General features: G+C 42.9%; 2 protein-coding genes across 10 annotated transcripts in view; one reads left to right on the top strand and one right to left on the bottom strand.

Annotated features, from left to right (window-relative positions):
• The window catches only part of TTC13 (tetratricopeptide repeat domain 13), a 72,857-nt gene extending 70,650 nt beyond the window's left edge, over positions 1-2,207 (bottom strand). For 6 of the 9 annotated variants that reach the window (XM_054486753.2, XM_054486758.2, XM_054486768.2 and 3 more), the window contains exon 1: positions 1,834-2,110. In XM_054486753.2, coding sequence (XP_054342728.1) covers positions 1,834-2,110 — 277 coding nt within the window. Of the gene's footprint in view, positions 1-1,833 lie in introns of all 9 variants that reach the window. The other 3 variants (XM_054486734.2, XM_054486743.2, XM_054486795.2) reach the window with 3 other exon arrangements.
• ARV1 (ARV1 homolog, fatty acid homeostasis modulator) lies at positions 2,115-23,953 on the top strand. The gene is made up of 6 exons (XM_054486814.2): positions 2,115-2,559; positions 11,658-11,777; positions 13,456-13,609; positions 19,108-19,332; positions 20,469-20,615; positions 23,495-23,953. The coding sequence occupies exons 1-5, from the start codon at positions 2,386-2,388 to the stop codon at positions 20,609-20,611; spliced, it is 816 nt and encodes a 271-aa protein (XP_054342789.1). The 5' UTR covers positions 2,115-2,385; the 3' UTR covers positions 20,612-20,615; positions 23,495-23,953.
• The last annotated feature ends 332 nt before the right edge of the window (positions 23,954-24,285 follow it).

Below are 24,285 nucleotides of genomic sequence, written 5' to 3'. Positions count from 1 at the left end.
TAAAGCTTCATGATACAGTGTTCATCCTCCAGGGAAAAATCGTAATACAAGTCAGAGCTGGCTTGAACAAGGGTTCTTAAATACTGGTGGTTAGCCTGATGCCAAAGAATCAAATGAGCCACCAACATCAATGATACCAATAGATTTCATAACATTAATCAATACATACCTTCTACTGTCTAAACGCTGGGGCTCCTTTAGCCAGTGAGCACCACGTGAGCAAAGGAGAAAGGAAAATTTACCCAACACGCACCATATGCAAGTAAATACTACAGATGTGGTTTGCCTACCTACAACCACTTAATAGTTAAGACAAAGGTTTTGTCTGGAGCCCGACTACATGGGTTCCTCCTTTGGCAGCTGTGTCATCTCAAGAAGATGACAATTTCACTATGTTTCAGTTTGCTCATCTGAGAAAATGAGTCACCATCTAATGAGGTGGTTATTGTTTTTCTGATAGACTAATATACTAGGCTCATAGACCTAAAGCACTTATAACAGCACCTGGCATACAGCAAGCACTCAATATATGTCAGCTACTTCTCATTTCCCTCACAGCACCCTCGTGAGGAAAATAAAACCCCACAATTAGGTGAACAGTGTTTTCCACCTACAGAGGAGGCATTTTACAAAGACAGGTAATTCACTTGCTCAGAGATACAGAAAGTGACAGAGGTAAGTAAACGCCATTCTTTTTCCACCGTGCAAGGCTGGCCGTGTTACTTACGCTGTTACCAGCTAAGGCCTACCGCAAAATAAAAAAGTCACAAACCTCTCAGTGAGTGACACTTCCTCAAGGAAGTCAGATTGTGCTAAAAGGAAATCAGATTGTGCTAATCTTGACGTCTCATCTCAACTAAAAAAAAAAAAGTATTGTTTTCCCAGGTACACAATGCCGAAGAAAACCGCTGCCAAGTCTTAAAAGCAACCATCTCCTAGTGGGTTACCTGGTAGACCTAGGCCCTTCCCAAAGCAAGCCATAAGGGAACTCACATAGAGAAGGGGGAAAGAGAAAGGGAGGGGATCGATGGGTAAAAAGACCCACGACAGAACTTCAAAACAAAAAAAAGTACACATGTATTTTGTCCCAGAGGCATCTGCTATGATTTATTAAACTGAAGCCAATAGCGCCCATTCTTAATGAATGAGCTGGCGTAGCTCCAATACACACACGGCACTGACACACAGGCTCAAGGCCTGCAGGGGCCTTTTTTCCCTCTGAGAGACACCTGACAGATCGCAGGTTAATCTTAAACAACTGGAAGCAAGATGTCAACGAGCAGATAAGATGGGCTTGCTCTTTTTTTCCATTCCAGGGGTCGAATTTTTAGGAACTGTTTTATACGAGACATTAACCCGGGAGGTCAGGAAGCCTGATTTCCAGGCCTAAGATGGGCCAGGCGTCTCCCTCCGGGGGCGGGCTCCGCCAGCCGCCGAGCTGGTTGCTTGTCCGCCCGCCCCTCCCTCGCCCCCTCGGCATCCTCGGGAGGCCGGCGGCGGGAACAGGGCTGCCCCGGGCCACCTGCCATCTCCTCCGCCACCCTTCCAACAGTTGCTTCAGACTCAGGAGAGGCCGCCCTGGCCCCAGGAGCACGCTGTCAGCTCATTTCTCGACTCGCCGCCCTGCCCAAAGGCGGCTGCAGGAGGGCGCGCGGCGGCGTGGGTGGCAGCGGCGGGAAGCTGCCCGACAGGACCCCTGGCTGAGCCGGCTCCCGTGGATCGCGCGCCGCAGCCGGAGGCGTGAGGCCCGGGCGGCCCGTACCCCGGCCCGGGACCCCAGCCCCGCCGCCCCGCCGCCCCAGCCGACTCGGACGCCCGCCGCCGCCCACTCACCGCCGCACTCGGCAGAGTACTGGTCCCCCCAGTCCCCGGACTGCGGGCTGCAGCCGCCGCCGCCCGCCGGGGCCTCCTGCTGCTGCCGGTGCTGCAGCTCCTGCTTGAGCAGGGAGAGCGGTGAGTAGTGCTCGGTGGCCAGGGCGCCCGGCCGCGGCCCGGCGGACAGAACCCCCAGCAGCATCAGCAGCAGCAGCAGGACACGCCGGGCGGCGCCCGCGGCGGCCACAGCGCCGCCCCAGAAGCAGCAGCAGTAGCAGCAGCCTGCAGGTGCCATCTTCCCTCAAGGCGCATGTGCGACAGCCCTTGCCCGGCTCTCAGGCCTCCCCGCCTGTAACCCACGGCGGGCAGGTGGACCGTGTAGGGGGCGGGGCAAGGGGGAGAAGCATTGTGTGCTGGGAATGGTAGTCCCAGCTCGGCCAGCCCCGGGCCGCCTTGCCGGTGCTGGGACTACGAATCCCAATAAGCCCCGCGCGGCGCAAGTCTTCCGGTCTGGCGTCTGACGACTTACCCGCCACAGAATCGGAAACTCTAAACTGCAGTTGAGTGGAAATGGGCAACGGCGGCCGGAGCGGGCTGCAGCAGGGGAAGGGGAACGTGGATGGGGTGGCAGCGACTCCTACTGCTGCCTCGGCCTCCTGCCAGTACAGGTGCATCGAATGCAACCAGGAGGCCAAAGAGTTGTACCGAGACTATAACCACGGTGTGCTGAAGATAACCATCTGTGTGAGTTGTCAGGTGTGGGGTGTCCTTGAGAAGAAAATGGCGCGGCGGGATTTGGGGACCGCGAGGAGCAGGGTCCTCTGATACAGTCTTTAGTTCGGTAGTTGACATTCCCGCCCGGGGTCTTTGCATGAATATCTGTACTGATAGAGAACTCAGCTACCCGACGGCGCTTTTCTCATACTAGGGCGTATTTGGGTGATATGACCTAAGCCGGAGAACGGACCGGACCGACACACAGAGGTAGATGTGAGCATTTTGCAGAGAAATTTAAAGATCAATTAGGTTGACATTTTGGTTCATGCCAAAGCTACTTCCTTCTAGCTCTTCTCCCTTTGAGAGAGAGATGGTACCATCCTTACCCTCCACAACCCATGTTGAATTCACCTACGATGCCTTTTAAAGGTTTCATCAATTGTCGTTATTGGATGTCTACTGTGTACAAAGCACTATGCTAGACGTTGGTGGTACAAAACCCAAAAGTGAGGAAGTAAAAATTCTCATTTCAAGGTGTTCGTAGAATACCTTGAACTTTCTGATGATTTTCCATTTCAGAGTTAAGGCCCGAATCCCTGAACTGGCTTATAAGGCCCTATGGAGTCTCCTGCTACTCTTTCCCTTCTTTATTTTACGGCAGAGAGAATAATCTTATGTTTAAAGAGTCTACAAAGTTGGAGGTTCTTTGGGGGTATTAATTAGCAAAGAACCTGTCACAGAATAGACAGTACATTTTTGTCCCATTTCAGATCTTGTGATTTTCTAATCTCTTTAGTAAATTATGGTCTGTAGTAATATACAAGAGAATTGACAAACTGAGTGTATACCTATATAATCTGTCAGCCACATAACGTTCTGGTGCATACACCCTCAATTTCCTGTTCCTCTCTCAAATGCTTTCCCTCCTTTGTCAAAATGTCAACCCTTGTTAAATCCAACATATTGCCTGGTCTTGTCCCTGTACCCATGCAGCAGCACGTTGCTGGGGGAAAACAAATTTGTGACCATTAACCTCATGTAAGCCTTTCATGATTTCTGGCAATCTTATTTCGGTTTTTTTTTTCTTTCTTTCTTTCTTTTTTTTTTTTTTTTTGAGATAGAGTTTCCCTCTGTCACCCAGGCTGGAGTGCGGTGGGGCAATCTCAGCTCACTACAACCTCTGCCTCCTGAGTTCAAGCGATTCTCCTTCCTCAGCCTCCCAAGTAGCTGGGATTACAGGCCCACACCACCACGCTGGGCTAATTTTTATATTTTTAGTAGAGACCAGGTTTCACCATGTTGACCAGGCTGGTCTCGAACTCCTGACCTCAAATGATCCACCCACCTCGGCCTCCCAAAGTGCTGGAGTTACAGGCACGAGCCACTGTGAAAACAGAAGAGAACTTCCACCAGGTTTGCAACAACATAAACCCAATACTAGCATTTGTTATTTCTTTACTGTACTGTCTTCTGCCTTCTGCTGGATCATTCCCACCAGCATGCATACTGTTACTTCTTCCATCAAAAAAAAAAAAAAAACCAACACCACCAACAAAATACACTTGCTGCCACTTCCCCCTTTAGCTTCTGCTCTTTTTCTTCTTAATTAGAAAGCAGACCTTCTAAGGTGTGTTTGTACTATTTCCTTTCCTAGTTTCTCTTGAACCTGCTTTAGTCACGTTCCCACCCGCATTTCATTAGAAACTGTTCTTGTTAAGATCACCACTTCCACTTTGCTAAATCCAGTAGTCGATTCTCAGTTAATGATCAGCAGCATTTTACCTCATTACTTCTTCCTCCTTGAAATGCTGTGTGCGCTTCCCAGGATTCAGTGCTCTTCCTTTTGTCTTCTTACTTCACTGGCTATTACCCCTCAATCGCCTTTCTGCTTTTGCTTCACCTCCCTTACCTCTTAATCATGGTATATTCCAAGGCATAGTCATCGTGCCTCCTTCTGTCTGCATGCTTTCCCTTGAAGAGCTCATTCTGTCTCATGGCTTTAAATACCGTCAAAATTTTGACAATTTCCAAATTTCTATTTCTACCCTGAACCTCTTCCCTGAACTCCAGACTTAAATGTCCAACTACCTACTTGACTTCTCCACTTGGATTTCAATAGACAGCTCAAATATACCCATCACAGTTAGTGGCAACTTTACCATTTTAACTCCTAAGACCAAGAAACCTTGGTGTCATCCCTATTTCTACTTTTCTACTCTTCCTCTCACATCCCATATTCAGTTATTCAGCAAATCCTGTTCTGTCTTCAAATTATGTTCAGGATCTACTACTCACTACTCCTGCTGCTACAATCCTCATCCAAGCCACCATCATGTCTACCTGAACTATTGTTGTAACTCCTATCTGGTCTCCCTACATCATCCTTGCACCTCTTCAGTCTTCTCTCCACAGAGTAGCCAGGGACTGATCCTTTAAAAATGTAATTTAGATCATATCATCTCTTTGACCAAAACTTTCTGATGATTTTCCATCTCAGAGTTAAAGCCCATATCCCTGAACTGGCTTATAAGACCCTGTAGAGTCTCCTGCTACTCTTTCCCTTCTTTATTTTACAGCAGTCCCACTGGCCTCCTGGTGTTTCTCAAACCAGGCAGGTTCCTTCCTCAAGGCTTTTGCACAATGCGTGGAGCACTCTTCTATCAGGTATCTGCATGACTAATTCCCTTACCTCCTTCAAACATCTCAGAGAGTCTACTCTGACTACCCTATTGAAAAGTATGATGTGCTTCCCAGCTTTATCTTTCTCTATAGCACCTATCTTCTTGTAATCTTGTTTATAATTGACTTAATGTTGTGTGTCTTCTCCTACTGGAAAGTAAGCTACACAAGGACAGACATTCTGTCTGTTTTATCCATTAATGTATCTGTATCACCCAGAACAGCGACTGACATTTAGTAGCCACTCAGTAAATATCTGTTGAATAAATGTATCACTTCCAGGTTTTTAGATTAGCATATGCTTGGCCATCCAGGTAGGAGGAAGAGAACAAGATCTTATATGTGGTCTAAACTTAATAACTTTTGGACTGGTCCAATTAAATGGTCCATTTGGAAGATGATAACCACATAACTGAATATGGTCTGAAGAAAAGCTGGTATTTGTATATGCATTTTAGTTAGTAGTCTTTAATAATACAAAAAGTCTCTTTTTGTTGGCATTAAGCTAACAAAATCCCTTTGCTGAACAACAGGTGTTTATTTTGTTTATGGAAAGGCAAAATAATTATTGGATAGCTGTTTAGGTCAACATTCACTTCCCCCCTCCACTTTGTTCCCTAACGTCATACTCTTTCTCCCAAGAGATGGACTTTGGAGTTATATTTGGAATATTGAATGGTGGCACAGTACTTTATGGATTCGTTATTGTCCACAGTCATTCCATAATGAGACGGAGTGTCTAATGGCCTTGTCGCTATCATGCTAATGCATACTAAACTTTAGGCCATAATAGCACGACTCAGGGAAAATCATTTTGTTGATGCCAGACTAAAAATTAAACCATGAAGCGATGAATTATTGTAAAGGCTCTCCAAACCTCTGAGATACAAAAAGTAAGAAGTTTTTAGACATTAGACCATGTGTTGTGACATAATCTCCAGAGTTTCTAAGTGGTTACTCATATATACTTTGGTCTCTTCCCTGCCAAACTTGGAGTCAGCAAGGTCCTCAGCCTGATCGCCCACCTGTATTTTTCATCCCAATCTCCTTTCCTTTTGCTCTGCTTGTTTCTTCACTGCCATTCCTCCCAGCTTGCCTTTCTGTGTTTCTCTGACTTTCCTCTAATACATCATGTGTCCCTTGCTTTTAGCCAATCCTGCTGCTTCAGCTCTTCACAATTTATTATAAGTATGCTTAAAGATACAGTACTTTCGGCCGAGTACGGTGGTTTATGCCTGTAATCCCAGTACTTTGGGAGGCCAAGGCAGGCGGATCACGAGGTCAGGAGTCCAAGACCAGCCTGACCAACACGGTGAAACCCCATCTCTCTAAAAATACAAAAATTAGCCGGGCTTGGTGGCGAACTCTTGTAATCCCAGCTACTCGGCAGGCTGAGGCAGGAGAATCGTTTGAACCCGGGAGGCGGAGGTTGCAGTGAAGCTGAGATTGCGCCACTGCACTCCAGCCTGGACGACAGAGTGAGACTCCGTCTCAAAAAAAAAAAAAAAGATACAGTACTTTTTATTTGCTATAGGGCTTGGCTTATTTTAAGTGCACAGATATTTAATAAATTCATTATTATGTTAACAAAACAAAACTCCTGTAGGAGTCTCCTAAGTTTCCATTTCCTTCAGCACTACAGCATTCGGCTCCCACCCTTGGGATCCTAGATGCAAAGATGAATAAGACACAGCCCTACCCTTGAGGAGCTTAAAGACTTAAAGAAGGGAAGGGAATGCTCCTAGAGATGACAGGAAGGAAACAGCAGGAATATTTAAGAAAAAAATTGGTTTGGCCGATTTATATTCTAAAAGATATCTGATTCATTAGGCGTTGGAGAACACAGCAGGACACAGGAAGTCATATCCATGTTTAGACAGGTGGTGGAAGCAGCCTGAATTCCCAGAGTATGCTTGGTCCTTGTGTTGTAGGGGTTCTTTAGAGGAAGATTTTTCTCTTTTCAGGATACTTGCCTGTAAAGTAGTAAATGAAACAATTTTGCCAAAATAAGAAACATAAGAAACATAGTTGCTAAATCTGGGCAGGCATGATGATTCACACCTGTAATCCCAGCACTGTGGGAGGCTAAATCGCAGATCAGTTGAGGTCAGTTCAAGACCAGCCTGGGCAACGTGGTGAGACCACCCCCTGCCCCCCACCCATCTATACTAAACTACAAAAATCAGCTGGGCATGGTTGCATGCGCCTGTAGCCCCAACTACTCAGGAGGTTGAGGTGGGAGAATCGCTTGAGCCCGGGAGGCAGAGGCTGTAGTGAGACAAGATCCCACCACTGCACTCCAGGCCTAGGCGACAGAGTGAGACCTTGTCTCAAAAAGGAAAGAAAAGAAAAGAAACATATGTACTAAATTGAATACAACTCTCAGTGGTCTGTTTTGGGATGTCTACATTTGTTTGTTTCGTGTGTGTGTGTGTGTGTGTGTGTGTGTGTGTGTGTAGTTTTCCTCTTCACATTCAAGGTGAAGGCAGAGGGAAAGGAAGTTGCAAGCAGCACTTAAGGGAAAAGCAAATAATAGAGGGAGAACAAGGAAAGTGAGGTGTAAACTTGTTGTGCCCAGGGGTGTTAGAGAGAACGCCACACTTTGAGACGAATTAAGAGTCCTTTATTAAGCCGGCGGCCAAAGAGACGGCTAATGCTCAAAATTCTCTCGGCCCCGAGGAAGGGGCTTGATTAACTTGTATACCTAGGTTTAGGAAGGGGAGGGGGACTCAAATGCAATAGTTCTACAGAAGTAAAAACATGCAAGAATCAAAAGAAGCAAAATGGTTACAGAGAGATAACTTAAAAGACAAATGGTTACAAGAAGAGCAACGGTACCAGGTGCAAGGTTCTAAATCTTTCATTATAATTAGATATAGGGTCTATGCCGGACACGAATTCAAGGTTTTATGTTGTTATCTCTTTGAGAAAAATCCTGGGAACTTCCTACATTGTTGGTGTTAGTACCTTATAAGTTCATTGGGCTCTCTTGAAATGCTGAGGATCTGTTTACCCAGGCCAACTCCTTACGGAAGGGGGTTGGGTAAGGAGCCCTTAGTGTCTTGTAAATTAAGGGGTCAATTGGAGTTTGTCCGGCCTTCCCAGCTAGAGAGAGTCTTATTTACATGAGAAGCAAGGCTAGGTGATTGAAGAGACAAGCAGGACAAAATTCAAAGTAACGAGTTAGAGTGAAAACAAGGTTAGGCATTTCAAACTGACTGAGAGGGAACCAGCAAACTTTAATGACTTCTCAGCATTTATAAAACATGCCGAATGCTAAGAAGGGAAATGGGCAAAGCACATAGCATATCACATACTACCAGAAGCTGCCTCCTCTGTTTGATTTCATATCACCCTGTGCTTATCCGGTCGTAGCCGTTGGATGTTACATAGTCTGATGACTGGTCATCAGACCATATCATAGAGGCATGTTTGTCTTCTGCTTCTAAACTGTTAGGTCCTTGAGGATAGAAACTGTGGCTGAAGGTGAATATCTAGCACCTTGGAAGTTCCTGGTCCATAAAATGGCCAAGAAAAGAGAGCGATTGTTATACATGTAATAGCCACTCCAAAGACATTTGTCAAACAAATAAATGCAAAAGGAATAACAGCTGCTGTGTCTCCTGGTGCTGGTTTCTGCCTGCCTCCTTCCAAGTATTGTGCAGATCCCCAGCCTTAGACTTGTGATGCTGTCCAAAAACGGGTTTTAGAGAATATTTAAAGGACAGAGAGAGGACCCCTGACTTCTTAGGGTTTCCATTTTAACATGAAGCAGCCTCTCTGGTGTCCCAGTCTTGCATGTAGAAAGGAAGGAGATGTGTTCCATGTGAGTAGCCAAGGGAGACCTATCAAACAGCTCTTTGTCATGGACATGGAATTTCTGATTTTGGGGCTTCTGTTTTGATTCTGGCTTACTCCCTGCTCAGGTAAAGAACTGCAAAAATATTAACTCCTTATGCCTCAGTTTGATTAAGCAGATTTTTTTTTTTTTTTTTGAGACGGAATCTCGCTCTGTTGCCCAGGCTGGAGTGCAGTGGCGCGAACTCAGCTCACTGCAAGCTCCGCCTCCTGGGTTCACGCCCCATTCTCCTGCCTCAGCCTCCCGAGTAGCTGGGACTACAGGCACCCGCCACCACACCCTCCTAATTTTTTTTTTTTTTTTTTTTTTTAGTAGAGATGGGGTTTCTCCATGTTAGCCAGGATGGTCTCGATCTCCTGACCTCGTGATCCACCTGCCTCGGACTCCCAAAGTGCTGGGATTATGGGCGTGAGCCACCACACCTGGCCCTGATTAAGCACATTTAAGTTTGAGGTAACAGCACATCTCCCTTCATTGGATCACTCGGTAACTGGAAAACATACCTATTCTTGTAATGACACAAATGAAGTGGAGAAGCTATTTAAATTGGGAACACATCCAATGTTTTATTACATTTGAATTGCAGGGTCAGTATTCTTCAGTGCACTTCATTTTTCTTCCACCACTTTAATGTAATTAAAAGGCCAGCCTAGAATGTTTTTATACTCGCAACTCTTCTATTTTATCATCTCAAAGTTTCCAAATGTTATGCGTTTGAATTGTAGCCATTCCAGTAGTCCCCATTCTTTTTGGGGGATACGTTCCAGGACCCACAGTGAGTGCCTGAAACCACAGATAGTATGGAACCCAATTACCATCAGTTGGAACACGTTTCTGTTCATGCCTTGCACCCGCAAATGTAATACTTTTCCTATCCTTTTTTTTTTTTTTTTTTTTTGAGAGAGAGACCGAGACAGGGTCTTGCTTTGTTGCCCAGGATGGGCTCGAACTTCTGGCTTTAAGCGATCCTCTCACCTCGGACTCCCAAAGTGCTGGTATTACAGATGTGAACCATGGCACCTGGCCCTGCCTTTTCCATCTTAGCACTTCTCACATACTGTGGCCTTAATTTTTGCAGTTTGAAATGCCACAGCAAAACTAGCACAATTTCTTTTCTTTACAGTTGCACAGGTAGAAGATTCATTCTTACCGTAGATCTTTTTTTTTTTTTTGGCTTATTTTTTTTTTCTTTTATTATTATTATTATTATTATTATTATACTTTAGGTTTTAGAAGGGGAACATCACACTTACCGTAGATCTTAACCTCAGCATAAGATTGGTTTTTCCTTATCAGTCGAGAACTTTCACCTTTTCACTTAAAGCATTTTACAGCTTCTCTTTGGCTGTAAAATTGCCAGCATCACTACTCTCGTGCTTTGGGGCTATTATTAAGTCAAAGAAGGGTGACTTGAACCACAAGCACTGCAGTACTGCAATCCTCAATCCTGTTAACCTGGACAGCGACTAGATGACTAACAGGCGGGGAGCATCTGCAATGTGGACACACTAGACAAAGGGATGATTCACATCCCGGACAGTGGAGCAGGACAGCATGCAATTTAAAACTTATTTCTGGATTTTTCCATATAATATTTTCAGAATGCTGTTGACCTCGGGTTACAAACTGCAGAAAGCAAAACTGTGGCTTTCAGGGAGGACTGCTGTAGTTTTATAAAGTGAATAGTAGCATTGATGCAACTTTGTGAATAGTACTGCTTTAGAGGTCACATTTCTAATGAGCTTTTTTGTGTATACCTGCATTTTTTATGTTCTAATGATGTTGGAATTTGGTAACATTATAGTCACATGTGTCTAGAGAATCTGAACTCTAAATTGGTGACCCTTCAGGGGGGAATAAAGCCATTTAATGTGAATTGCTAAGAGCCAAGGGAGCCTTGAATTTGGAACCTAGAGCTAGGCTGCACAGCCCAGTTCCTTACACAGCCCAGCCGTCTCCATTGTCGCTACTCTAGCAGAGAAAGACCATTTTCTTTCCATATCCTTGATGTTACTGGAGAAAAACCCAGGCTTCCCCTGTTATTGGCCACCTTAGGATCTTTGGGATCATGCCCCATTCTTTACCTACTTGCAGCTCTCAGTAGTTCTGGGGACAAGGTAACTGCTGAGTACTTTTCTCCAAATCATGTGCCAAGAACCATAAAGTCAGGGGCATCTAGCCAAGAGGCAACAATTTATCAATGAAAGTGCATTATAAATATATTTATTTTATAATAATTCCTACAAATTGAATGTGGAATTGGACATAGAGTCTCTATAGATTGAAAGTAAAATCTTCTGGAATACTTTCCTGCCTAAACTCAGTCTTTAAATTAGATATATTTTTAGCTTCTTGAATATGAGGTTAAAATATTAATATTCCTAGCCTAGAAGATTATATTTAGTCCTTTCTGAAACCCTTTCTTATATAGATGAACATTTTGTATCTGAATGGAAGTTTATATAAATAATTGCTAATATGGCCATATTGCTATATGTGTCCAAAATAGACTCTGCTGTTTTGAAATCCTTGAGGATTTCAGAAAGTATACATTTGCTTGTTCTAATATTATCTTGCATTATTTCAGAAATCCTGCCAGAAACCTGTAGACAAATATATCGAGTATGATCCTGTTATCATCTTGATTAATGCTATATTGTGCAAAGCTCAGGCCTACAGACATATTCTTTTCAATACTCAAATAAATGTAAGTTGTGATAATTTTATTTTTTAAGTTTATTTGATGCTGTTGCATTTTAAAAGAATAATAAGAATTTTAAACAGAAGTAAAGAATATTATAAAAGAGGAAAAGAAATTGTAATGGGAGAGTGGGTCTTTTATTGCAACATATCTGGAAGTTTCTGGAAATAATAGATGTAGATTTTAAAATGTGCACAATGCTTAGTGAGTGTTTAAGAATGTGGTCACTGGCAGGAAACTGACAAGCCATAATCTGAATTACCTGCTAATAAATTGAAACAATCATCACTGGTTTTTAACAGAATACAATTAGACATATCCAGGTAGGGAAAGAATTATACCTAAATGAGGTAAGCAAACATTAAAAGAGAAATTTTTTAAAAAACATAATTTATTGCATTTTATACTTTGCTATTAAAGGAATGTATAAGGTAAATAACATTCAGTTTATTCAAAGTCCTGATTTATAAAATTGAATTTTTCAAAATAAACTTTTAGTTTATTGAATTGTGAACTCTTTAATAGTTTGGGTAGAGTTGACAGATAAGATACAGGACAGTCAATTAAATTTGAGTTTCATATATACCATGAATTAATTTTTTAGTATAAGAATGTCCCAAATATTGCACGGAACATACTTATACAATAAAAATTTATTCATGGTGTATGTGAAACTCAAATTTAACTGGGTGTCCTGTTATTTTATTTATTTATTTATTTATTTTTGAGATGGAATCTTGCTCTGTCACCCAGGCTGGAGTGTAGTGGTATGATCTCGGCTCACTGTAGTCTCCACCTCCTGGGTTCAGGTGATTCTCCTGCCTCAGCCTCCCAAGTAGCTGGGATTACAGGCACGCATTACCATGCCCAGCTAATTTTTGTATTTGTAGTAGAGGTGAGGTTTCACCATGTTGACCAGGCTAGTCTGGAACTCTTGACCTCAAGTGATCCTCCCACCTCAGCTTCCCAGAGTATTGGGATTACAGGCATGAGACACTGTGCCCAGCCTCTTCCTCACTTTATATTGATGGAGAAAGTTCAATCTGAAGGAGGAATACATAGAAAAAAGCCAATTTCTGTTGCCTAGTATTTTTTATTTTAGCCAAAATTTCAGACTCTTAAGAACTTCCAGGTTTTAATTGTTCTCTTTTAATATATTGAGTCATATTCATCCAGCCGGAGACATTTTTTTAAAATTGATGTTCAGACTAATAGTTTCTTATTCAATATCATGGAATCTTCAGATTAAATCTGTTCTCTTATTGCTGTTCCCACATATACATGAATCACATAAATTTTTTGCTTGATTCTGTGTAAAGGACAGAAGTCAAAAATGTATAATGAAAGGTGAACTATTATTTAAAGCAGTGATTCTTAACTAGGGGTGCACATTAGAATCCCCCCAGAACTGTTTCAAAATATGGATGTCTATGTTGTACTATGAAGATTCTGAATCAGGACCGGGGCTGAGACATTTAAATTTTGAAAAAAATCTCCCCATGTACTTCTGATGGACATTGCTGATTAAAACTCACTGATTACAAAATGACTACAATTAGCCACTTAATTGGGCAGTTCTGAATCTGAAAAGTGACTAGGTGGGATGCCACAAATACTCTGTGCCTGTTGATATTAGTGCAACTGTTTCCTTACCTAATTGAATGGCAATGTCTTTGACTATCAGATCCATGGAAAACTCTGCATATTTTGTTTGCTTTGTGAAGCATACCTGAGGTGGTGGCAGCTTCAAGATTCCAACCAGAATACTGCCCCTGACGACTTGATCAGATATGCTAAGGAATGGGATTTCTATAGAATGTTTGCGATTGCTGCTTTAGGTAAGGAGATGCCACGCTTTCCATTCTTAGTTAACTATTCTTACTTAACTAATCTGGTTAAAACTAAGACATGTAGTCTTAATCGTTGGTAAGAAGAGCTAGTTAATACGGGACTTAAGATGAAATTTTCAGCTCTACCACTACTAACCTACGAAGTGAGTGTGTTTGAATCACCTGCTTTTTAAAAATTTGTTACCACATATATGGTATAGAAATAGTTATGCTTATCGGATTAGAAAGTTTCATAAAATAGTTTGAAGCACAAAATTGTTGATAAAATTCTTTTATTTTTATTATTATATATTTTTTAAGACAGGGTCTCACTCTGTTGCCTAGGCTGGAGTGCAGTGGCACAGTCACAGTTAACTGCAGCCCTGAACTCCTGGGCTCAAGCAAGCCTCCTGCCTCGGCCCCCCAGGTAGCTGGAACCACAGGTATGCACCACCACACTATGCACCACCTCCAGCTAATTTTTGTATTTTTTGTTGAGATGGGGGGGGTCTTTCCGTGTTGCCCAGGCTGGTCTTGAACTCCTGGGCTCAAGCAGTCCTCCCACTTCAGCCTCCCAAAGTGCTGGGATTACAGGTGTGAGCCACTGTGCCTGGCCAATAAAATTCTTAATGTTTAAGTTTTGATTATCCAGTCTGAAAGTTAGCTAGGTCCTATCTTTATTAATAGAGGTAATTGCCAGACATTACCCAATGTATTGTACTAATTGCATTATACTAATGCAGTGTATTTAATAGGGTTTGGTATTTTTTGTTACTTGTTACTTATCTGAGTGCATGCAGGGAATTTGGCTACTCCTCAAAATTCCTTAAGTTCAGGAAGTGCTTTTCAGAATTTCACTTCATAAGTTATTGTTCTCCTATTGTCAGAATTGTGTTGAGCTAATTTCTGTGACTATTTTATTGCTAGTTCCATGCTTCTCTGCTTCTCAACTCTTTGATTATAATGAAATCTTACTTTAATAATACTAAGTCTCCAGTCCACTCCAATATCACATTTCTGGGCTGTGTGTCTTCTTTTGTCCTCTTTTTTTCTCTATCTGCTCTCGCTCTCTTGGTCATGTAACCTGTCTGCTGAGAACTCTCAAATGTCCATCTCTAATCTAGACCTTTCTCCAGACCTCCAGACTCTGTATCCATCTGCCTTCTCAACATCACCACTTGGATATCTAATAAATCACCATACCCATAATTAAGCTCCTCATCTCTCTGCCTCTACCACAGCCTTCCCCTTCTCGGTTGTAACTCCATTCTTTTAGTTGCATTAACCAGAAAGCCTTGCAGTCATCCCTGATGCCTCTTTGATACCCCATAGTCAGGTCATCAGGAAATCCCATTGGCTCCACCTTCAAAGTAGTTCTACTTTTTTTTTTTTTTTTTTTTTGAGACAGTCTCACTCTGTTGCCCAGGCTAGAGTGCAGTGGTGCGGTCTTGACTCACTGCAACCTCTGCCTCCTGGGTTCAAGCAATTCTCCTGCCTTAGCCTCCCAAGTAGCTGGGATTACAGGCACGCACCACCATGCCTAGCTAATTTTTGTATTTTTAGTAGAGACAGGGCTTCACCATGTTGGTCAGCCTGGTCTCGAACTTTGACCTCGTGATCCGCCCGCCTCTGCCTCCCAAAGTGCTGGGATTACAGGCATGAGCCACTGCGCCCAGCCACACTTCTACTATTATACTACTACTACACTCCATTCCCTCCAGGCCTGCCACCCTGTTGCAGGCCACCCTCATCCTTCACCGGCATGACTACAGTAGCCTCCTTGTTTGCTAGCCCAGTTCTCCAACTGTGTATTTGCACGCAACACAGAGTAGTCCTTTTCAACCAAATCAGATCATGTCACTGTTGTGCTAGAACACAGTAGCTCCCCGTTTCACTCAGAGTGCAAGCTGAAGTCTTTACAGCAGGCCTTGTACTGGAATCTGCCCCTCCCACTACATCTCTCATTTTATCCACAGCTGTCATCTCCCATGTCTACTCTGACCCTCCCCATCTAGTTAACTTGCTTCAGAAACACTGGATGAGCTTCCACCTTAAGGCCTCTGAAGTGGCTCTTCCTGTGCCTGGAATGCCTGTCCCCCTGATGCCCAGATGTCTGACTCCTGCATACCCCTCAAGAGTTGGCTAAAATGACACTTTCTCAATGAAGTGTACCCTGATCAGCACTACCACCTCCCCTGACACTCCTGATCTCCTGTTCCGGCTCTACTTTGTTTTTCTTATGGTACTTACCATTTAACGTATCACAGAAGTTATCTTTTGTTAGTGCCTTTCCCCACTAACATATCAACTGAATGAGGTCAGGGCTCTTTGTGTTAGTCACGGTTGTAGCTCAAGCACTTAGGTGCCTGGCCCAGGTGCTTAATAAATATTTGCTCAGCTGATTGAATGAATGATTGCATACATTCATCCACGCACTCTAACTTGAGCAAGTCACCATCAGTTACACTCGGTGATTATTCATTCACTATTCATTATTATTCATTCCCTTAAGAAATATTTTTAAATACTTATTAGGTGCCAGTTACTACTTTAGGTGCTAGAGATATATCCATGGAAAATACATAGAAAAATCTCCGCCTCCATTATTAAGTAATTACTAAGGCTTATGACAGCTTAACTGCCATGATGTCCAGTCTATCGATAATTTTGTATACAATTTGGACTTTGCAACAATTTAAAATATTTGAAATATACAAAAGAATATGTTAACCTTTTTATCTGATGAAACATAATACTACTAAAAACATCCTTGAGCACATCATCTAGCCCAAGAACTAGAACCTAATATGATTTTAAACTTTAAAGCAAAGCCTCTTAAAATTTTTTTTTAATTTTTATTTTTTTAAGAGTGAAGGTCTTGCTCTGTCACCGAGACTAGAGTGCAGTGGCACAGTCATAGCTCACTGCAGCCTGGAGCTCCTGGGCTCAAGGGATCCCCCTGCCTCCGTCTGCTGAATAGCTGGGACTACAGGTACATGCTACTGTGCCTGGCTAATTTAAAAAAAAAAATTTATGTAAAGGCAGTATCTTACTCTGTTGCCTAGGTTGGTCTTGAACTCCTGGGCTCAAACAGTCCTCCCATATGGGCCTCCCAAAGTGCTAAGACTGCAGGCATCAGCCACTGCTCCTGGCCCTTCTTAAAATTTCCAAAGATAAACTGTTATATGTCCATATTTTGTATATACTATTAAAAACCAGGCTTGTTTTTAAATGGGTTGGAATTCCTATAGCAGCTACTCTGTAGTAGATATTTTGATGCTTAATCAGAAGTTCCTGTCTACTATTACTTAACTTTTTTATGTGTCTTAGTCTAATCCCTAATTAGACTATATAGTCCAAAAGAATATCTTGGCCGGGCATGGTACCTCACGCCTGTAATCCCAGCACTTTGGGAGGCCAAGACAGGTGGATTACTTGAGCTCAGAAGTTGGAAACCAGCCTGGGCAACATGGCAATATTCTGTCTTTACAAAAAATACAAAAATTAGCTGGGCATGGTGTCATGTGCCTGTAGTCCCAGCTACTTGAGGGGCAGAGACAGGAGGATCGCTTGAGCCCAGGAGGTCAAAGCTGCAGTGAGTCATGTTCATGCCACAGCACTCTTGCGTGGATGACAAAGACAAACTCTGTCTGAAAAAAAAAAAGAATATCTTACATAAATAAAGCATTTTATAATTTAAAAACTGCTTTTACAGGAATTATTTAATTTTCACAGTCATCCTCTGAGGTAGGTAGGTTAGGGGTTCCCCCATCTATAGCTGCAGAAACATAGATGCATAGATTTTCCCGAAGTCTCACAGTGGGTCACTATCAGCGCTAAGACTGAGGAAAGTCTCCTGACCCCCTTCAGTGTTTTCCACACTGGAGTATTCTATAGGTAGGTAGCAGCTCCTTCTGAACTGACCTGATTGATGAGAGCCTGAGGGCTGGTGTAGTTCCATAATCTCGTAAATCCTAAATTTTAAAGATGCGGAGGTTATCTAGTCTAGCCTGTCTGGTGCAAGAAATCTTTCTGTGTAGACTCCTGAGAGATGTTGTAGCTTTGAGTGTCTCCAGTGACAGGAGTCAACCCACCATTGTTAGATGGTTCTTGTTATTTGCTGTTCATTCACTATTTATTCATTCAAGGAATTATTTATTATTATTTCTATCCAAAATCCAAGCTTTACAATCTACCTGAGTAGATTCTTGTAGCTGACAAGCCTTTTAGTTATTTTGAAGGGAGATAGCATGTCTCCCTTGAAGAGTACATCATATTTCATGGAGGTTAACCATCCTAATTTTTTTTTTTTTTTTTGAGACGGAGTCTCGCTCTGTCGCCCAGGCTGGAGTGCAGTGGGCAATCTCGGCTCACTGCAAGCTCTGACTCCCGGGTTCACACCATTCTCCTGCGTCAGCCTCCCGAGTAGCTGGGACTACAGGCGCCTGCCACCACGCCCGGCTAATTGTTTTTTGTATTTTTAGTAGAGATGGGGTTTCACCGTGTTAGCCAGGATGATCTCGATCTCCTGACCTTGTGATCCGCCCACCTCGACCTCCCAAAGTGCTGGGATTACAGGCATGAGCCACCGTGCCCGGCCCCTAAATTATTTTTATTGATCCTAATCACCTACATTTGGAACCTCTTTAGTTTGGCTTTATTAAGTTTAAAAAAGAGGATAGTTGTTTCTGCTGTAATATAATACGTGTGTCCAGAGAAACCTGATTCTGCAGAAACCTAAACTGCTAATAACATAGCTTATATGGGAAAAAATAAAATGAGGGACTGGCCACTCAGAATGGATACAGTTGGGTAATCAGATGACTAACAATCCTAATAAAAATTACAGCACAGTTAAAAGAGATGTTAAATTCCTAGTTAATAGAAGCTGAACAGATTGTGCTGTGTTCTGACTGTAGGACACAGTGGAACTATTGCTGCTGCTGATCTGGACTCTGTCATATGAATACTTTCTGGAAGTGTAAGGAATTGCATTTTAAAATGTTGTTAAAATGAGTAAAGGAAGTCTCAGTTAACAATATTAAAAAATCATGTGGATAATAGGCACTTAAGTAGCGGAAGAATGCACAAAGAAAAATGTCTTCCTGTGTTATCCCATTCTTAGGATAGGTCCCATCTTTCAGACTGAAAAGCCTCCATTCTCCTGTTTTATTCTTTGGAGATCTCTTACACTGAAGATGTTTAAGCAGAATCTTCCTTCCTTCAAGGAACTTCAGAAAGTTGATGATTACAATTCTAATGGAGTTACTTTTTCTTCAGTGGATAATGTTTCTGAAATTATACCAGCAGGATCTGATACAAAAGCCAGGGGTTTATTTAAAAAAACAAAAAACAAAAAGAAGAAGAAAAAGAGATTGTGATCTTGAGAAAGTATTTCTTATGAAGTCAGCTGATAAGCTGTATTTTAGAATGGTGGTTTATTTGTTTTTAAGGGGATATATTTTGGATTGAGACATTCATACTTTTATTTTCCATTTCTTCTTTAGAACAAACTGCCTATTTTATTGGCATTTTTACCTTCCTGTGGGTAGAACGGCCCATGATGGCGAAAAAAAAGTCCAACTTCATTTTGCTGCTGAAAGCACTATTATTATCTAGCTACGGAAAACTCTTGCTGATTCCAGCTGTCATTTGGGAACATGACTACACACCTCTGTGCCTCAAACTCATTAAAGTATTTGTTCTTACATCAAATTTCCAGGCAATTAGAGGTATGTTTATGTGTTTATTCTGCCTTCTCAGCTTTCAACCCATAAAAAGCTTAAAGCCTTGTTTCTGGGGTGCAGTTTTTATATAACCTGTTGAACACTGGAATTCTTCATCACATAGTAATAATACCTAACACTTCTATAGCACCTTATACATAGCAGGTACTCAGTGTTTGTTACATTTACCCACATAGTACTTTATAGTTTTCAAAATGCTCTCATATGCATCATCTCTGTCCTGTGAGGTTAGTAGAACAGCCATTATTTGATTTTATGAATGAGCTCCTGGGGCCCTGAGGGTTAAGTGACTTGTCCTTAGTTACATGGCTGGGCAGTTATCAAGTCAGGAGAGAATGCTGAGTATCTGCCTCTCAATCCAGGACAATTTCTACTATACCGGGAAGAGCAGCCCTGTGTGTCTTCATTTTTCCCATATATTGTACACAGTGCTATTTTATTTATTTTTATTTTATTTATTTTTTTGAGATAGGGTGTCACTCTGCCACTCAGGCTACAGTGCAGTGATATGATCAGAGCTCACTACAGCCTCTACTTCCTGAGCTCAAGTGATCCTCCCACCTCAGCCTCCTGAAAAGCTGGCCACAGGTATATGCCACCACACCCTGCTAAATTTTTGTGGAGACAGGGTTTTGACATGTTGCCAGCCTGGTCTTGAACTCCTGGGCTCGAGCAGTCTGCCCACCTTGGCCTCCCAAAGTGCTGGGAACAGGCACGAGCCACTGTGCCTGGCCGAAGTCCTATTTTAAATGAACTTATTACCTGATACTTTTTATCAGAATGCTTGTCATCTTGCAAACTGTGATACTGAAAGTATCATTTTGTTGTTGTTGTCGTTATTCTCTTATAGCCTTGGAATTTTTTGTTTTCTCCTTTGATATTCACGAGAATCTGCCGCTTGATATGAGGAGGAGGGGCTCAGTGTTTTGTTGTAAGCAGAGGCTTTGGTTCTCTAAAAACGTGTAGATGGAAAAGTGGGAGAAGGTAACAGCATAGATTAATAAGAACAAACATTGATTTTTCTAAAAACAGCTTTACAAAACAATTCATACTACCCCAAAATTTACATGTCAATATCGTTTCATTAATTCTGAACTTATTGGCTGCCTTCTCGTTTCCAGTGACCCTAAACATCAACCGTAAGCTCTCCTTCTTGGCTGTGTTGAGTGGCTTACTGCTGGAAAGCATCATGGTCTACTTCTTCCAGAGTATGGAATGGGATGTTGGAAGTGATTGTGCCATCTATAAATCTCAGGACTCCTGAAGAGGTACTGAAAGCATGTAGTGTTCATGCATTCAGACATGTAGCCTTCTCAAATTAGACAGATATCATTGTAAAAGAAGTCGGTGCCCTTACATAACCCATTCTCTAGCATCTAACTGCCTCTAGGTCACCCTCATCTTCCTCGAGGACTTTACTACATGGCCCCCAGGGGTCTTTACTTCCTTTTGTCACCCTCTGGGACATCAACATCCATGTTTTTGTTGCTTCTAGGGTCCTATCCTCACAATTTTTCTAACACCTCCACTCCCACCCATTCTACTAGGATTGCAGACTCTAAAACTGTCTCCTACCCTTCCCAACCATTCTCCACCCTCCCTTCCCCCATGCCAGCTTTTTGCTGCCTGTCTCACCTCTAGTCTCTTGACCTCTCACTTTCCTCTACTTCTGACCTGCCTTGCCTCTTTTTTAACCACACCTGGAACCTATAGGCTGTGTTGTGCTCTTCTCTGTTAGTACCTTGACATCCATCAGCCTTTTGCCTTCCATCATACACGCTTTCCTAAGGCTGTTCGGGTGAGTCTTGCCACCTGTCTCCTAGAGAGCCTCGCAGTGTTTCCTGAGCAGCCACCTCTGCCAGTGCACAGAACCTCAGAAGATGTCATGCTGCTCCTGTGCCTTCATAGTCACCTCCAGTGACCCTCCCATCAGAGGGCCATACCTCGATTGTTTTGTTCTGGTCGTCCCCTTTGTCTGCTCTGACTTTGCTGAGAATTGAGACCTTTGCAAGTTCCTTAAGCTTCCCTCTTCACGTCAGTTCCTCTTCGGTCTTCCTCCTTTCCTCTTTCTTTCCTTCCTATCTCATGTTGTGCTCAGCTTCCTCTCTGGGGCTGTTTCTGACCTGTGGGTGTTCCCCTCCCTCCAGTCACAACCAGACTGTGGATGGCAGCCTCTGTGTTAGGAAGCAGGACCTTAGGCAGGATCCTGGAAGGCTGGGCCAGAGAGTGAGGAAAACACTGGAGCAGAGGGACGCAGACCCCCGTCAGGGAGAGTTGAGGCGCGCTTTGGTCTCTCCCTCCTCGCTGTTACATCCTCCTTGCAAGTAGCGGCTGAAAGCTTCTCTGCCTGTCCTAACACGCCATCCTCCACTCCTGTTGCCTCAATCTCTCTTCATGCCCAGCTAATCCTCCTTTTTGGGTCTTCAGACATATCGCTGCTTCATTGATCCTCTCTCGTGTATAGCAGCTCTCTCCCCTCTGCCTATGTACATGCACAGCTCTTCATTCCAGAACAGTTGATGTAAGTAAGCCTGCTTCCCCTGTTTCTTCACTACCTTTCCTCTTTGTAAAACATACTTTCACCCAGAGTCTCTTGAACCTATGCTCCTAAAATTCACAAGGAGAGCAGGGCACAGTGGCTCATGTCTGTAATCCCAGCACTTTGGAAGGCCAAGTCAGGAAGATGGCTTGAGCCCAGGAGATCAAGACCAGCCTGGGCAACATAGTGAGACCCCATCTTTACAGGAAAAAAAAAAAAAAAAAAACAATAGCTGGGCATGGTGGCATATACCTGTACTCCCAGCTACTCAGGAAGCTGAGGTAGGATGATTGCTTGAGCCCATGAAGTTAAGGCTGCAGTGAGCTGTGATTGTGCCACTGCACTCTAGCCTAGGTGACAGAACAAGATCCTGTCTCAAAAACAAAAAAATACACAAGGAAGCCAATTCCTGCTTGTTTTCTGAGTCCTCCTCCTCCCTTAGTTCTGCTCCAGAAACCTCTGGCTCTTGGCTCCTCCTGAAACAGGCCACCGAGTCCCTTCCCGTTAGATCTTTCTTCACTGACTTCTTTGCCTGTGCCAGGATTCTGTCCTCAGCCCTCTTCCTTCCCTTCACTGGGCACATAACTGTGCACTTTCCTTCCAGGCCTCATACCTCCAGCTTCCCCTCTCTGCCAGGTCCCCTGCCTCCTACCAGGACGGTCCTGCCATTACCTCAAGTGTCCACGGGTCTGATATGGAATTCGGTGTCACCTGCACTCTCCTGTTGAAGCAGAGTCCTTTTCTGATAGCGTTTCTCTTGAAATGCTCCTCATCTCTTTTCACCCACACCTCACCCTCTCCTGCCTAAAGGTTCTAACACCTCCAAACCAGCCTGCAACCCATATTGCTGCCATGTAAGTCTTCATGGAGCACCATTCCTGGGGGCCTTCTGAATTTTTCCATAATTTCTGATTGCTGACATAGGAGTTTCTTGTGTCTTTCTGAAGAATGTCTTTAGTTTTCTCTGAGCATTAGTGTGGCCCTCCATAATGTCATCATCCTCATTCTTCTCCCCAGGCATGTTCCTACTTAAGTTCCACATCCACCACAGGTCCTCTCTTCTCCAAATTTGCCTTGTGCTCTCCTTAGGTCCTGCAGGGCCCTTGTCTCCACCTAACCAGATACGGTCAGCTTTGCCTCTCCATGGAATAAGTGAAGACTTTCCAAAAACTCCGGTTTGCAGTGCTTACTTTTTCCGTTGACCTCCTAGTGCTCAGCTTAACACCTACAGCAGTCACGTGCCCAAGAACTTCTGACATTGCCCCAGGGTCAGATCTTTGGTTTCTACTTTTCATAAGTGCATCTGCTTGTCTGACAGTCAATTATAATTTATAGTTAGGAAAATAAGGTCACATATCTTGAATCACTTGAAAGCCATTACCCTGTTTTTTATTATCTCATGTTTTATACTTATCTATGTCTGTCTGGTATTAAAATTTCATGTGTTTATGCCTCACTCTCCCAGCCTGTTCAGAAGTCTGGTGCTGGGAGAGGCATGCCTTTGGTTCCTTTGTATCCACCTTAACTCAGGGCCTGCCCTAGTAAGTGTCTGTCCATTTCATTTTCAGCAGAATGTGTCATTCTAAATACATCCTTTATTTTTCACAGTTTTATTCTTCTTTACTGTCTGTGGCATGACCAGCTGTATCTGAAAGAGAAAAGACATGAAATATAAACCAACCTCCTCATTTCTGTTGAGTAAAATGAAGCAAACATTGGAAACACTTTCTGAAAAAGAAAGCAATGATAATAGCAGTGGATACCCACGCCCACAAATGCACCCAAGAGACAAGCCATTTACATACAGATATTCACAGTCACACATAGAAACACCCACATGGACACAAGGAATGTTGCTGCAGAGACTGAATGACATGCAACAGGTGGAAGGTTTATACGTTATACACAAGCCCAGGTAAGCGCTCATAATTCACACATAATAAAACATCTAGGTTTCATTCCTTTGACATGTTTATATCTTTTTAATTTAAATGTTGTTACTGGCTTAAAATATTTTGTGTTCTTATAATAGAAACGCTTTTAATAAAGTCTTTCAGAATAAACCAAGTTTTTGTAAATTTTCAATTCAATAATTAAGGTAATCTTTAAAATTGGATGATCCAAAAATAAATGATAATGAAAACCACTGAGTTATAGACTTTGCAAGGGTAAATTACATCTGAATAAAGCTGTAATTAAAAACAAATAACACCTCTCCCCTTTCCACTCTCCCTGTTTCATTCATTTGTTCTTTCACTAGTATTCATGCCACACATACTTACTGAGCACCTGCTATCTCTGTGGCAGACCCTGTGGTTACAGGGGTGAATAAGACATGGTCCCCTTGAAGCTTACTGGGCAGTGCTGGATTTGGAAGTATGAGTAGAGAATCACAGTGC

Source organism: Pongo pygmaeus, chromosome 1 (genome assembly GCF_028885625.2).
Source record: "Pongo pygmaeus isolate AG05252 chromosome 1, NHGRI_mPonPyg2-v2.0_pri, whole genome shotgun sequence".
Lineage (NCBI taxonomy): Eukaryota > Metazoa > Chordata > Mammalia > Primates > Hominidae > Pongo > Pongo pygmaeus.
Note: the sequence above shows the minus strand (reverse complement) of the source record. Positions and strands in the feature narration are given on the sequence as shown.

Excerpts from the sequence above, each read along its gene's own strand:
- ARV1 (XM_054486814.2), top strand. The coding sequence starts at position 2,386 with ATGGGCAACGGCGGCCGGAGCGGGCTGCAGCAGGGGAAGGGGAACGTG. Across the intron at positions 11,778-13,455 it reads TTTTCAATACTCAAATAAAT|ATCCATGGAAAACTCTGCAT; the intron begins GTAAGTTGTGAT and ends TTTGACTATCAG. Across the intron at positions 19,333-20,468 it reads AAATTTCCAGGCAATTAGAG|TGACCCTAAACATCAACCGT; the intron begins GTATGTTTATGT and ends TCTCGTTTCCAG.